This window comes from Penaeus japonicus, unplaced genomic scaffold, assembly GCF_977035675.1.
Source record: "Penaeus japonicus unplaced genomic scaffold, GWHDUDI00000001_assembly GWHDUDI00000018, whole genome shotgun sequence".
Taxonomy (NCBI): Eukaryota; Metazoa; Arthropoda; class Malacostraca; order Decapoda; family Penaeidae; genus Penaeus; species Penaeus japonicus.
The window spans coordinates 28341576-28359075 of record NW_028234420.1 but is presented as its reverse complement, the minus strand read 5'-3'; the positions used below and the strand labels follow the sequence as shown (position 1 = coordinate 28359075).

The following is a 17500-nucleotide window of genomic DNA, read 5'->3' as shown; positions in this document are numbered from 1 at the left end:
CTCATGCTATCACCGAAAGAAATATCGTCATGCATTCATTTTGACACATTTTGAGCAAAGTTACACAATGATTATTTTAACTTCATTTGGCAGTGTTATGCGTAGTAGAGTCTACGTTTTCTGAAACAGCTTAAGCGTCATAGAAAATGGTTACTTTGGAGGAGTAACTACTCAGAACACTCATGGCTCTGTAAGATAATCATTCAATCTTAGCTATCGGAACAAAGAAGTGCAATATCACTGAAAGTAATCATTCTTCTTTTTTCTTGGAGGGTTAAATATTTGTTTTCACGTAATATACAATTCGCTGATAAATATTTCACTTTGATTTATATTCGAGTGGAAATTACGTGGTTTTTGTTCTTCTGGGATACATTTTCTTTCCGTGGTATACGAGGGAAATGAGTAGGCTGTGACCAGGAGGGAAGGGAGTTGAGGAAGCCAGCTACCCCCACCTTAGTTTTATATGCCACTCTCCCACAACAAAATAATACACGATATAATTCAGTCACCGATATAAAAACGGCTGTGCTATAACAGAAGGCAGACTATCAACTGGAATTGTATGTGCAAATAATCTTATGTATTTTTTTATGTACATGTATATATGCATTTTTTCTTCATATATATTTACTGAAGGTTGTATATTATACTTAATAACAATATCAAGTTTACAACATTTACGTTCTTTGGTTATTGGCGCCTTCTTATTACACATTCCCCCCCCCCCCCCCGCCCGCTTTGAAGCATCCTGGATCCGCCACTGTCTGTCTCTCAAACTGAATGTGTGTGTGTGTATGTGTGCGTGCGTGTGTGTGTGTGTGTGTGTGTGTGTGTGTGTGTGTGTGTGTGTGTGTGTATGTGTGTTTATGTGGGTGGGAGGGTGGGTGAGTGGGTGTGTGTGTATGTGTGTGGGGGAGGGGCAAAGCTAACTGAAAACGATTTTTTTTTTCTGATTCCTGCTGCACCATGTTTGCTAAACTTATCTATCTATCTATATGTTTTTTGTTTAGTGACATACCACTTCCAGCTAAATTTCTCCTCATACACTTACTATTTTGTTTTTTCAACTTTACTACCCGCTGAAGCATAAGACTGCCCACCTTTTTTCTTTCATATTTTACCATTGGATTTTTAGTACACATTAACAGGATCGGACTAAGACAAGGCGAGCCCCTGTGATATGAGAAACAGAAGGTGGAGTTATCTCCAGAGAAAAAAAAATGTGGCGTATCAACTCCCTGAGAACAATGTGTTGCAGGGTAAGTAACTTGAATTATACTTTTGATATAAAACCTTTCGATAAAATAATGACGTCTTCAGAAATCCCTTAAATCCTTACGCTTAAATCCGGCCCCGTTTAACAGCGGTACCAACGGGAAAGGACAAAATGCTTGTACAGAGTTCATTGTGACAAATGTAGATAAAGGTATACATGATACTGAATAACTTCACAACGCAGATGTGATTAATAAGTTTCGATTACCCTATCGCCAGAATTACACGAAATTCTGATGATGAGTAATCGAGAAGCAAAAAATCACATTTCTTGCGTTATGAAGTTAATCAGTTTCATTCATACCTTTATCGGCAAATTGCTTCATCATACACATCATTCTCATCGTTCGTTACATGGTTAGATGAAACTGAGAAGGGTTTTTTATACAACAAAAAGGAAATATGCGTGGGCGCCTCCTATAGCTACATACATTCACTATATAGATACGAGAAACAAAGAAAACTTAAGTGATCTGAAAGAAAGGGGGAACTGTGGTGAAATATTAGTGATTATAAGATTCCGTGAAGAATTATCAGTGGTAATGGATGATTCACAAAATGATGTCGAATTTGTTACTGATTATGATAATCTGTCTTGATCGTAAAACCAATTAGAAGGATATTGATAACAGATTAACAGCTTTGGTTGTATTACTCTTAAGGCTAAGAAACTTTGTTTTATAAGGAATATCATAATCGTACTGATAATAACAGGAGATATGGTGATGAAGAATATAATGAATATAGAACCATAATTATGAAAATCATAATGCCGATGGTGAAATATTAATGATAATGAATATACAATAATTCTGATAATCGATATCATTATCACTATTGCCAGTTTGATAATGTTAAGAATAACAATAATTATAATGATAAGCATAATAATAACATTAACAACAATGAGAGGCCAGGATATAATATGACAATAGCAATCATTATGATAATGCTAGTGCTAAATTTCCACAATAATGTTAACACCGATATTAACAAACAATTAAATAATAACAACAAGAATGATGATAATGAAAATACGAATTACACGATAATAACAACAATATGATCATGGAGAAAATGAAATATGAGAAAGTGTAATAGGACCCAAAGTAAGATCATTATAAAATATTAAAGCTCTGAAAATAGTAAATCAACAATAGGAAGGGTAAAACTTTTAATTATGATAACAAATATAATATGATTGGTACCAATGATGAATAGCATCACATAAACACGAACAAAAAATAAGATAAAATTTAAACATTAGATAATTATCAACAATTGTGTATCTAATCAATTACGTCTTTCTTTATATTCAAGTTAAAGAATAGTTTGCAAGCAGTTCCCAACTTCATTTCACATCGCAATGATAAATGTGAAGCATTGGAAAAGTCAAGAAAATTTCCACTGAAGAAAACAGCTAACTGTTACGTCCATAATGCACGAAACACCACTGTCAAACATTAATATTTTCCCAATATAATTTCTCTTAAATCTATCACTGTATCTATTCATTTACAGCAATATGTGCAGCACAGCCTAGACTTTATATTCCTCCGTAATGGTTATGATAATATTACAACTATATCTGGATATCTGTTATTTTGTTAAGCAGGATAAGTTGGCCATGACACTAAATAAGACAAGAAAACCTAATGTAGCAATGTAAATCTGCCATTTCTATTAGCGTAAATGATCTATATAAAATTTGAATTATACAGTCCTCCTCCTCCATGAATATACATCTCTTGATACGGATTTATATATCATTTATACTAATAATCATGGTACTTTTACTAACATTGTGGTTTGATTATCCTTTTATTTATGTATTTTTAGTATTATGATTAATCTTTTTTGGGGGGAGGGGTCTGGACGGAATTGTAACGCTTAACTTCACTATCATGAAGATGAATAATAGAACAAATGTGCAGATAAAAAGTACGAAAATTATATCAGAATCAATGAATTTGTTTCATATTCTAACTTGAGATTGAAAATCGTTTATCGTTAAAAAATCTAACTTTTTTTTTCTTTTTGTTATCTATTGTATTTTTTTATCGTTTATCTACTTTTGTTTTATTTTAGTATAAATAATAATAATTCAGTGTCTAACGTGAAATTAGATTGAAAATCAAATTCTCTTGAATAAAATCACGCTGCGCTAATAAAACTGGTATGCTAAAGACAACAAATACTAGATGTGAAAGGCGAAAGTTGTGATGATTGAATCTGATTCACAAAGAATTATTAATCAAATCTGGAAGTCATGCATGACCTCAAACTGAATCATAGCCTGTTTCGTTTTCTGTTGTGAGAGAAATATGCTAAGGAATATTTTATATGAAGTTATTCCTTCTTTTTTTTAAGTTTGGTGAACTTACAAAAAAAAGATATTCATGCACAGTTTGAAAATTTGGCCAAAACAGGACTGTAAACCAATTACACGTTGAGAAATGACACAATCAAACATTGAAAGGCTAAAATCTGAATGTATTGTTACGATAAGTTGGAATTCCTGCAACATTCTTTGAGCTCGATCCAACAACATCAGACTGATAAAACAAATAAATACGCTGAGAAAATGACATATTCAAGCATCTAACAGAAAAAGAGGAAGGATAGATAAAACAAATCGAATAAATCATAGATAAATAAACAATCTCTATAATCTAAATCCATAAGCTCAAGTTCCTGCGTCATCCGGCGAGCTCAGTCCAGCAACATGGGGTCGTACACACAATCGACACAGTCATGGTGTCCACAATAATAATGGTGACGGTAATCCCTCAGGTACTTATTCGTGTATTTCTCCCGTCGCAGGGCGTGGTAGAGGCGATCGAGGTCCTGACGGAGGTGCACTTTGTCCATGTCGTGCAAGGAATTCGCCCGTCGGAGCTTCATGGTAAACTTCCGCTCCCTGTCGGCAAGGTCGCGCGAGAGAGACACTTCGCTCGAGACACGACGCCGGTGCTCGTCCTCGGCGTCCGAGAGGGCGTTCTGGAGCTGCTCGCGGAGGCTCCGGGCCTGGGGAGGGGGGGAGAGAGAGGGTTGTCAGGTGGGAATGTACAGGGATGAAATAAAGGGTGGAAGAGAGAAAAGGAGGAGGAGGTGTAATCAGGTGGAGATGTATGTATAAGAAATGAATGGTAAAAGGAGGAGAAATGGTAATAAGGTAGAAATAGGTAAAGATGAAATGAATTAGGTAGGAAGGTACAAAGAGGAAATAGATTGGGGAAGATGGAATCAAGTAGAAATATACAAAAGTAAGGAAGGAATAGGCAAAGAAGGAAGGAATGATAGAGGAAGTGTAATCAGGTAAGTATAGACAAAGATGACTTAGATGGTACAAGAAGGAAAAGGAATGTCATATCATAGAGGAAGATGATAAACAGAATTACGCCGATTTTTTTTTTCTGAAATTGCATTGATAGACATATGTATGAGAATTGAAGAGAAGAAATGTGTAGAAATATATAAAGATGAGATAAATAGTATAAGAAGAAATGTAATTATGGAGAAACAGACAAAGATGAATATGCAAGTGACTACGGCACTAATGACCTTAACTTTTAGCTCGTCAAATAATTTACAAGTATCAGGTATTTGTAAATATAAGACCGTTATTATATATTGTACGAAAAAAAACATTTAAAAACCCTAAATACACAATCATAATAATGTAAACAAAAAGAATGTATGTAAGCACGTTTCCCTCGCCTTACGAAAATATCTTCACGTTTTCTGTAAAGTAAAAGCAAAGCAAATATGTGAGTAATTTTGGTCGGAAAAAATAGGATTTTCCAACAACAACAAAAAAGAATAGGGAAAAAGAACTCTCATTTTGCGTGACACTTTAATTGCAAAGTTTGAATAATTGCCAAAGGGGAGATATTTTCACGATGCCTTTAAATTGCATGTAGTCTCTATTAAGGTATGTGAGTATACTATATCCATAAAATCATCGTTTAGAACAAAGGAAGATGGATCAAACCTATGGTTTAATCCGTTCTCTTTTTCTTTTTGTTTCGTTCATTTGTTTGTATGTTTTTTTTCTTCTTGGAAGTAAACAACTACTGAGGTATAACTGCTGAATACATCATGTTATTATCAAAGTACAAGTTTGTCTTTATTGCTACTGTATTATTTTCAGCGGAAGTTCTTATTGATAACTAGTTTTTATAATTAAGATAAAAGATAAAATACTACTACATCACCTACTTAATTAGTAAATTTTACAAACACTTGATTGCAAATTATTTCCAGAACTTTGTCTTTTGAATACCTAGTTGTGTCAATGTATATATATATATATATATATATATATATATATATATATATATATATATATATATATATATATATCCCTATGATCCCTCAAAACTGTATAATTCCAAAAGAAATAAGAAAAACTCAAATACATAATCATCTCAACTTTTGATTAATGCTGTGTGTGCAGTCGGTCAGCCACACACGATCTCTGTGTCGGAACACCTGGAGCTGAAGGGGAAAAACGCTACAATATATATATGTATAGATTACTTACTCATTTACTAAAACATTAAGCTAATTTATCTACATTTCTTTTCGACAACCTACATTCATACTATTGATTTCGAGGATCAATGGAGCATGAATGGACAGATTCCAAGAAACAGTTCAGCGTTTCCCTTCCCTGAATTTATATAATTAAACTGTACGCTATAATGTCTACGCTCATTCTATCGATTTCTATAACAGACACACCAAAACGACGTAAACCTTGGACGTTTGTAATTTCTTAAGATCATTTTAATCATTCGACAACATTCTTTAAGATGTAATGATGCAGCATCCCCCTGATGTAAAAGTATGATAGACATCCCATCATACAAACCAACATACCTACCATCCACATCTACCATCCAAACCAATACATCTACCACATACACCTACCATACAAAAGAAGGATAGATAAAACACGCCTGCCATCTACATCTACCATTCAAACTAACACACCTACTATCAACACCTGCCATACAAACCAACACACCTACCATGTACAATAACCATATATATCTACCATCTACACCTACCATCTACACCTACCATCTACATCTACCATCTACACCTACCATCTACACCTACCATCTACATCTACCATTTACACCTACCATCTACCATCTACAACTACACCTACCATCAACATCTACCATATCATCCTACCTCTACACCTACAATCTACACCTACCATCTACCATCTACATCTACCATATACACCTACCATCTACATCTACCACACAAACCTCTTCCTGTAGCTTCTCGCAGTTCAAACGTAGCCTTCTATTTTCATCAGTAAGGTCGGATGAATGGTCCTTCAGTCGCAGTGTAGTGTCGTTTACCTGGAGGGAAGATATGGTGAGTGATGGTGATTGTGGTGGTAGGGGGTTGGTGATGGTGATTTTGGTAGGGATTGTGGTGGTACCGGTGATGGCAATGGCAATGATAATAATGATAATGATATCGGTGGTAGTGACTCTCATCATTGCAATTATCATCATTATCATTACTGTTATTATCATTAATATTAGCATCATCATTATCATTAGTATCATTATCAGTACTATTATCATTGTTATCGGTATTACTATCGTTATTTTTATTATCGTTAACATCCTCATTATTATTATTGTCCTTATTATTGTTGTAATCATTATCGTTGTAATCATTATTGTTATAATCATCAGTTATCATCATCGTTATTATCATTATTATTACTATTATTATCAAGATCATTATTATAATTTTCACCATTCGTGTCATTATCATTATCATTACCATCATCATTATGATTTTTATTACTATAATTATTATTAATGTCAATATTATTATCATCATAATTATTATCAGCATTAATATCATTTACATTACCATTCTTATCATCATCGAACAAAATAATGATAATGATAATAATATTAATGATGATTATAATATCAATGGTCATGATGATAACAAGGACACAGCATGGAAATTAAGAACATTCAAAATCAAAATGAAAGAGACAAGATAACCAACGCCTATTCAATATTCTCTCCCGTTCCCTTTCCCCTCACCCTTATCCCCTCCCTCCCCCTTACCCTCCCTCTAACCCACTCCCTTCACTCCCCTCACTCCCCCCCTTCCCCCTTACCCTCCCTCCCGCTCACCGCCTTCACTCCCCTCACTCCCTCTCTCATCTCCCCCTTCCCCACCCTCTACCCTCTTACTCCCCCCTCACCCCCCCCCCACCGGCCCCACGTCCCCTCACGCAAAACGCATTCCTAGGATAATATTGAACGATTTTTTTTGTCTTCTTTACCTTCTGTGTTTATCTTTCGGCTCATTACCTCCTCGTCTTTGTGTCTTCTCGGCATGCAAATTGTGTGAATGTGTTTGTGACATAAAAAAAGACAAATAAGTTATTAGGGGTGTTTTTTTTTCTTTGTTATCGAGACGTGTATGGGTGTAGGGTGTGTAGAGGGGGCAGAGGGGATGTAGAATGGGATTGTGTTTGTGTATTTGTTTGTTTGCTTTGTGTGTGTGTGTGTGTAGTGTGTGTTTGTGTGTGTGTGCGTGCGTGCGTGCATGCGTGCGTACGTGTGTGTGTGTGTGTTTGCACGCAACATATATTTACCCATAAAATTGCATCTTCTACACAAGCCTCATTATCACACACACACACACACATACGCACACACAAACACACACTACCCAACATTCCTCCCCCCCCCCCTCAACCCATAAACAAGCCCCCCCCCCTAAACACACACACACAACACACACACCTACCAACCACCCCTACAAAACCCCATCCCCTAAAAACTCAACCACCACACATACCCTCATACCACAACCTACGACAACCTCCGACAACCTACCACCACCTACCTCATCCAAAGACGCCACAGTACCACGGTATCTTGCAGAGAGGTCGGAGTACCGTCGTTCCAGGTCAGCCACCGTTGCATGCATGGTAGACAGCTCATCCCGCAGATCCTGCACGAGAGACACACACACACACACACAATGCTGTTTAGTCTTTGGCGGATAAGAATGTGTTGACGTGATGTGTGCTGGTATTGATGTTGGGTGTCTTAGGATTCTGTTGTTAGCAATATTACTCTTGCTATTATTGTTATATCTTTTAATCTATTTTATCATTGCTGCTGTTATTATCATTGATATAATTTTTTATTACTATCATTATTATTATTATTATTATTATTATTATTATTATTATTATTATTATCATTATTATTATTATTATTATCATCATCATCATCATACTATTACTATTAATATTCTGATAATGATTAGTAGTAGTAGTATCAATATCATTATTATTATATCTATCATTATTTTCATGATCGATATCGCTTGTTGTTGTTGTCATTATTCTGATTATCATCATAACCATTGCCATTTTTACTATAATTATTGTAATGATCATATTTGTAATTATTATTGTTATTATCAATATTATCATTATTATCCTTATTATCATCATTATCATCATCGTCATTATCAAACTATTATCATTCTTAATATAATTATCATTATCAATAATATACACCATTCATTTAATCTATATTGTGCTATCTTAGGATTTTAGTGTTCATAGGAACCATATATGAATATCTGGCTTAGCTAAATATTTAAGCGTATAATGTAACTATGACGTTCCATTTTCTGTGGCGACATTTTTTTTTATAAAATATTTCGGTGAATTTAAGGCAGAGTAAGAGGAAGATCAAGAAACAGGCCGTAGGATAAGATTTTTAAGAATAATGATTTTAACAAAGTGATGATTATGATTATAATTATGATTATGTTGAAGATATTGATATATAATGATGTATTTTGATATAACTTGATGTAAAAAAATAACATAATAGCTATTGTTGGAATGGGTTAATGTAGACCTAAAAAGATACATATGCAATACCTATAACCTAATATAGGAAAACGTAGAGAAAACATGAATATCCAAATACACCATAGCCTCATATTATAAAGACACAAGAGACACACAACGAAAATACTTAGACAAAACGACACAGAAGACCCCCCCGCAAAAAAAAAAAAAAAAAAAAAAAATACACTCCCTACAACATATCAAAGAAACAACACACAGAACCAACGCCAAAGACCATCATCTGTAAAGAAAACACAACATATAGAAACATACAACACAGCTTGACCGAGAAGACCGCAAGGCTAGCTATCGCTCGCGTGTTTCTCGAGCAAGATATTAACGGACATCTTGGAAGAGCGAGCCTGGCGTGCGTCCGACAGGGTCAAGCAGAGGAGATTCTGGCGTGATGAGCGAATGCCTTTCCTGTGTGTGCATGTGACTGACCTCTAGGTTACCTGAGTGTGTTATCGAGGCAACGTTGTTATTAGACAGGGTGTGACGGGGAAAACAAAGGAAGGCTGATTTATTGGGGTTGTGAAGAACGGATGGATGTTTGTTGTGTTTCGTGGATTATTATTACTTTTCTCTCTCTCTCTCTCTATCTATCTATCTATCTATCTATCTATCTATCTATCTATCTATCTATCTATCTGTCTGTCTATCTATCTATCTATCTATCTATCTATCTATCTATCTATTTATCTATCTATCTATCTATCTCTATCCATCTATCTATCTCTATATATTTATATATCACTATATATATCTCTATCTCTATATATCTATCTATCTCTATCTATCTTTATCTCTCTCTCTCTCTCTCTCTCTCTCTCTCTCTCTCTCTCTCTCTCTCTCTCTCTCTCTCTCTCACTCTCTCTCTCTCTATCGTCATCACTACTCTTACAATTATTGCTACCGCTCTGAATTTAACTGCATATGAGCATTATCTATTGTCAGGAAGATAAGACAGGTATCTACCACGGATTTATATTTATTATTTATATAGCGAGATAGATTGAGTAAAAAATAACCTTATTCATCTTGTATTCTTCTTACCTTGCTATGTTTTCTATTTATATTCATAGCTGAAAACACAATCAACTAAAAGGGACACCTATCCACAAAGAAAAAAAAGAAATGTCCATACTGACGTCCTAATGTCAAAGACTGTATGATTGAAAGTACATATACCTTTGTTTATTTACAAATATCTTTCACGTCAACATCGTGTGTCATGAAAAACAGTGGAGAACGAGGAAAACTAAAGGCAGTTTGTAATTCCAATTTTTTGAGTAAATTGATTTGTCTCAGAAAAAAAAAAATCTTGTAAAGAGTCCAATCTTCTGAACAGTCAACCTCTTCACCAAATTATCCCTACGCGTAAACAACGTAAATCGTCAGTAGTGAATTCTAACAAGCAAGACTCACCTGTATGTGTCGCTGGTACCTGGTGTTCTCCTCGAGGGTTGCCTGATGCCGCGACCGCTCCAGCTCGAGTTCGCTGAGGGCCCAGCACCCGCAGCGCCTTCCGTAGCCCATTGTGGAATTGTGCTGGAAGAAAGAAGCTATATAGTTTTTTTCAGTATATTTCCAGGGGTTAGATTAATCGTTAGCAAATTGATAGGTGTATATCTTATAGTGAATAAAATATATGTGATATTATTATCAAGATTTACATATCATTATAGTCCTGTATTATGATACAGGTTCGACTCCGACCATGGATTATTATTATATGATCCATTAATGGTGCAGTTCTGAAATTAAATTAATAGGCTCTACAGTCCCATTACCAAGGAACAGTTTAAGCCGCCACTGTGACAGACATTCCAAAATCCTTTGTGGGGGTTTTGTTAGAATGATAATTAGTTCAACAGTCTATTCCCGGTGGTTAATTTCACCGTTACTATCCTGAGATAAAATGGACCATCTTAACAGAAGTTTTTTTGACTCTTACTGTTTTGAAATTAAGTTGATATGTCCTGCATTTCATTAATTGGGGTATTTCGACCGTTCTTCTGTTCTATTGCATTGGATATACAATTCTGACGAAGGAGAAAATGCGATGCAGAATAAGATATTTTTATTTACGGAATTGTAAAAGGTAAAATTCGTCCTAGTTTTACAGTGCGTTTCCATATGCGTGATCCAAGAAATAAAATGGACTATTGTACATAATACATTGCGACTTTATAGACCATATACTACTGTGGAATGACTGTGCAGAGAACGGAAGTATGAACAGAATGATATTAAAAAAGTATGTTATGTTTTTTCACATGCACACTCTCTCTTTCACTGACAAACGCATACAGATAGATAGACAGACATGGTGTGTGTGTGTGTGTGTGTGTGTGTTTGTGTGCATTAATCACTCACTTACATGAAGGAAATTGCTATAAAACCTACAAAAATACATTTGAAAAGACATGAATACTGAACTTCAGACAAAATACCTTATCATTCGAATCACTCGAATCATACATTTCATATATTCACAGAACACCGATTAATCGAAAAAAATTGTAATAGATAAACAAAAAAAAACAGATAAATAGATAAAAGACAAAACACATCTACAATTTTTATCTACGTTTCCAAACACGCAGAAGATACCAAGAAGGCCGCATATTGATCCTGAACCTTCTGGGTCACGAAAGGTCACGAGAGGTCACGAGAAATAGTGATATCACATATATGCTGTGTTTTCGTTCTCGGTCAATATTTTCTGGGTCTGGTGATGAATCTAGACTTTCAAGACATTGCGAATTCAATAGATGTTTTATAATTTGAGTTTGAGCTATATTGCACTTGAAGGTGATTACATATTTGTATTTTTTTCATTTTTTAAAACAAAGGTAATCTGACGTAAAACAAAACAAAATATAATAGATACTTTTGAGAAAAAAATACAGGACTGCATGTCTCTTACGTTATAAAAAAAAGTAACATCAAATACTAACAGCATAATGGATCGTGATATTAAACCATGGAATCACTTTACCACCATGGAAAGTATTCCTGATAGAACCATAGCGTGCAGTAGAGAAAGGACCCGAAATGTTGTAAAAAAAAAAAAAAAAAAAGTATTGTAGTAAAGAAACTCAAACTCTAACCATATGTCACGAAGGCTTTGAAATTTTGCGTCTAAGAAAGAAAACGTAAATGGAGGGTTTTTTTCCTCCGACATTACTTATAGTCTAATCGTTAAGTCTGGCATTTATTCCCTCTCCTAACATCAAAAGGAGATGCATAAAACTATGTGTAAATAACTTATGTGGGTTCAATGTTGTGGATTTTGTTTGTGATGTTCGGAAAACTGTTCTTCAACATTTTTTTTCATATTTTTTCTATATCTTTTTATTTCTATTTTATGTATATTTGGAAAAAAGGAGGTATGCAATGTTGACATGGTAGTTACCAAACATTTGATAAAAAAATAAGTTCAGATGATTCCGAAATAGTAATTAAAACTACTAAATAGATTGATGTATATATTTTTTTTCATGAAGTTTATTTGGTACTTTGTTTAAAAAAAATATCTAAGTGTATAATCTACGACTACTAAACCACGATGAAAAATATACAAGGAAAATATCAACCGGAACATTCTTTAAGTTTTAAATAATCCCGTAACTTATAAAAAAAATTCTCAATCTCATTTCTATTGTATATTCAAGATTCTGTTGCTAACCCCCTCCCCCCTTCCCTATGGACTTATTGATTACCTCTTGACGGTGAAAGCGAAATAAAATGTTATGTAAAGTCAGCTGGGATCCTGCGTTTCGATGGGTTGTGAAATGAACTATGATGGTTTGACGATTAAGAATAAGGGCAAAAGATGTCAAAAGTAAAATAGGATTTTAAATACAAATTTCAACATTGTTGATCTCTTTGATAGAAATGGTAACAGTGTAAAGGACATATTGCAGTGATACTAAGGATAGTAGCAATAGTAATTATTGTCATTATCATCATCCTCTCTATATTCATCACCACTATTGTTATTATTGCTATCATTATCTATATTGTTACTATTGTTGTTATCGTTATCATCATGATTACTCTTATTACCATTATTCATCACTACTACTATTATTATTGTTATTATTGATATCATTATCTATATTATCATTACTATTAGTATTAGTATTATCATTATCATAATTAATATTATCATTATTATCATTGTTTTCATTATTATGACTGTCATCATCCAATGTCTTTTGTTGCTGATTGTTTTGTTTTTTTTTTGACATGAACATTTCTTTTTATAGTAGTAATTTTAAGTTGGAGATGAAGGAATATAATTCCTGAAACACTCCTTTGAGGAAAATTACGATAAAAGAGCTCAGCTACTCATAACCAGTGGTACCAGACTGCTGAAAACATGATTCTTCTTCAGATTTCCATTTGCTATATAATATAATTTGGTTCAAAATGCTGATTCCCCGTCTTTTCATATAGAAAATTCCACAACTTTTCATACAGATAATCCCACAACTTTTCATAAAGAATAGCTCCTTCATCAATAATCCTTTTAATATATTTCACTTTGGATTTAAGTATAAAATTTTGTCTCACTTCTAACTGTGATTTTGATAATGTGTAACAAGAAGATACATATTCCCTTCGTCAAGTATCAACCATCACATTACTCATTTGATTCAAATATCAGAGTTATTCCCATTTTTCACCCACGCCCCTGGACAACAGAAAGACATAAATAACACACGAAAACAAGGCTGGAAGACATATACCATCGACAAAATGACTGAGATCACGTTTCCACATTATCGATTACAACTTAACATAATCATACCCCGATTTATGGGTCAACTCAACCCTCCAGATGTCGTAAAAAAGGCACAAAATTGTTACTCCCACCCCTGAATTCCCTATCTTCCTCCCCCCCTGTTTATAGGGCTGGCGCTCTGGTCCCTCCCTAATCCTGGCTACTGTACATAAAACAGAACATAACTGGGCGGACTCAAACCTCCACTGGGTGGACTGAAACCTCTATTGGGCGGACTCAAACCTCTACTGAATGGACTCAAACCTTCACTGGGCGGATTGAAACCTCTGCTGGTCGCACAATCCCGTGGGTACGATAGTGATAGTTTCTGATTTTCTTCTACAGGTAGAAGATTGCGGCCTTGGAAGGACTTTGAGTATAAAATTGATGATTATGATGATGATGATAATTATGACGGGAATAGGATAATTACTACTCATGGCAAATTTATTTGTCGTAATAGTAGATTTTGTAAATAGTTTAAATCATTATCATTAATATCATCATAATTATTATGACATCATCATCATAACTGTCATATATACATATATAATGATAATGATATGTGCTCTAATGATACATGCTTATTTTTAAGTAGAAAAAAATAAAAATCTAAATCAATTATAAAGATAAACACCCGTATTAAACACTCACCCAAGAGATAAATCAAAGGCCTATTTATAGATAACAATTTTTCTCATATAAAAAGCAAAACATTCATTTGATACATCTTTTAAAAAATTAGAACATGATGTAAGGACAGTTCAATCATACAGAAAGCACGGTATGACTGGAGCGGTTAATGTAGGAATGTGTAGGCTGCTTGTAGGACACCCTCTGCGATGACGATACTTTCCTTTTGCCGTACACATTTCAAAAAACGAGAAAAGTTGGTTGATTATGTGATCAATTAAATTAATTACGTAATGATATGGTCAGGCGACGATTTAACATATCCAAAGTCACGTGATCTTCACATTACAACGTTAATTACAAACAACAAATAAGTCATTTAAATTGCTTCCCTACATGGCAAAAAAAAAATCGAATACGGTAATGCAAATGAATAGATAAACAATTGTTTTTATTTAATGAATACATAACCTATGAAATATGTATAACCCATATATGAAAACTAATTCAAGGTTTCGAGACTAAACTAAAGGCCTAAAAAAGAAAATCTAATTTGATAATTTAATCATCGTTTTTTCCCGCTAAAGAACTGTACAACTTTATTACCAGAAGAGCAAATCCCTTAAAGTGTCTTTATCTAAATGTCCAAAATAATCAATCAAAAATTACCACTCGAAACATTTTTATTTTGGGTAAATAGGAAGGGGGGGGAGAGGCGAAGGAAAGGGGGAGGAGAGATTAGGAGAAAGAGGGGCAGGGAAGGGGGGAAAGGGGGGGGAGGTAGAGGGTTGAGAGGGAGTGATGGGAAGATTGAGAGGAAGGAAAGTAGGGTGGGGGTAGAGAGGGAGGGGGAAGAGGGAGGTGGAGCTGGGAGAAGATAAAACAAGAAAAGGGGAAAAAAGAGGGAACTTCGAAAACTAGGGAAACGGAAGGAAACAAGCGAAATGCTAAAATAAAAACGAATAAAGACGAAAAGATAAAAGAAAGAGGGGATAAAAGAGAGAACGAAAGGGGAAACGCAGAGGAAAAGAAAAGGTACAAAGTGTAGAAAATAGAAATAGAAAACATGCACACTGAGGGGGAAAGAAAGAAGGAAAGAGAACAGGTATTATGGGGGGAAGAGAGAGAGACAGAGCACAATGAGGGGAAAAAGAGAAAGAGAAAAATTACAGTGAGAAGAAGAGAGAGAAAGAGAAAGGCCACAGTGAGAGGAATAGAGAGAGAAAGAGAAAGGCCACAGTGAGAGGAAAAGAGAGAGAAAGAGAACAGACACAGTGAGGGAAAGAGAGAGAAAAAGAAAGGCCATAGTGAGAGGGAAAGAGAGAGAAAGAGAAAGGCCACAGTGAGAGGAAAAGAGAGCGAAAGAGAAAGGCCACAGTGAGGGAAAGAGAGAGAAAGAGAACAGACACAGTGAGGGAAAGAGAGAGAAAGAGAAAGGCCATAGTGAGAGGAAAAGAGAGAGAGAAAGAGAAAAGCGACAGTGAGGGAAAAGAGCGAAAGAGAAAGGCCAAATTGAGGGAAAGAAAACAGACACAGTGAGGGAAAAGAGCGAAAGAGAAGGGGCATTCTGAGGGGAAAACAAGACACTCCACGAGGTCGATATCGCAGCGTTGAACATCCTGAATCACCCTATGTTATCAAGCCACAAAAAAGGGTGACGTACCATTAATCAGGTTTACTTTTTCTTCCCCTGTGTGGTGGTGGGTGAATCATGTACATTGATCCTAGGGTGAAGGGTGAGGGAGTGAGGGAGGGAAGGTGTGAAGGAAAGAGGGAATGATGGAGTTAGGGGATATTGCGAGGGAATGGGCGGGTAGGGGAGGTGTGAGGGTATGGGGGAGGGAGGGAAGGTGTGAAGGAAAGAGGGATAGATGGAGTTAGGGAAAGTGTGAGGGAATGAGGGAAGGAAGAGAAGTATGAGGGAATGAGGGAGGGAGGGAGGAAGGGAAGGTATGATGGCCAGATGAAATGGGGGAGGGAGGAAATGGACGAGAGAAGGAAGGTGTGAGGGAATGGGGGATGAGTGAGAGAGAGAAAGTGTGATGAAAAGAAGATGTGATGAAGGGAGAGATAGAGGGGTGAGGGAGAAATGTAGGTACAGTGAATGCGGTAGGGAGGGACGTTTGAGAGAAAGGTAGGTAGAGAGGGAGCGAAGGAGACAGGGAGGGAAGGAAGGTAAGAGGGAGAGTCATGGAGGGAAGGAGAAAGACAAAGGCATGGAGCGAGGAAGGAAAGTTGTGAGTGAGGGAGGGAAAAGAGATGAGAAAAGTGTGGACGGAGGGAAACTATGAAGGAAGAAGGTATGAAGTTGTGAGAAAAGGAGGGAAGACGATAGAGAGTAAGGGAGGGATAGAGAGAAACTATGAGAGAATGAGACGTGAAAGGAATGGAATAACGGGGAGGTGTGAGGGAGGTTGTCCTTCGGTAGATGGAGACTGTGAGGTAAAGTGTAACAGAGAGAAGAGCCATTGGGAAAATGAGGAATTAGGGGGAAATGGAAAAGTGAGAGAGAGGGGGGGGGTATGAAAAATGAGGATCTGAAAGAACATGAGAGGAAGTGGGAAAGACAGGGGAACTTTAAGTTTATCAAAGACAGATGTAAATTGGTGAGTGGGGGTTTTGTAGATAGAGAGAATTAAGAAACAGATGATGTGGAAGAAGAGGACGAGGCAAAGTGAGGGAGCGAATGACTGAGGGAGAGAAATGAGAAGAAAATGAGAAAGACAGAAGAAGGAAGACAAAAAAAAGGTATGAAGGAACTATAGAAAAAAACGTCAAAAAACAAATGAAAAGAAATATGCTTCAGAGTCTAGGTTTTCGGTTTTCTTTCCATGGTTTGATCTTTTCATTAAATATGCGTT

The 17500-nt window shown here is 35.6% G+C and overlaps 1 protein-coding gene across 1 annotated transcript in view; it reads right to left on the bottom strand.

Moving 5' to 3' along the window:
* Positions 1-1919: 1919 nt before the first annotated feature.
* Positions 1920-17500, bottom strand: part of LOC122266849 (uncharacterized) — a 21204-nt gene continuing 5623 nt past the window's right edge. The window contains exons 2-5 of the mRNA XM_043036736.2: positions 10640-10762; positions 8185-8292; positions 6564-6659; positions 1920-4305 (exon numbers count right to left, since the gene is read on the bottom strand). Coding sequence (XP_042892670.1) covers positions 3991-4305; positions 6564-6659; positions 8185-8292; positions 10640-10750 — 630 coding nt within the window. The 5' untranslated portion in view covers positions 10751-10762 and the 3' untranslated portion in view covers positions 1920-3990. The remainder of the gene's footprint in view (positions 4306-6563; positions 6660-8184; positions 8293-10639; positions 10763-17500) is intronic.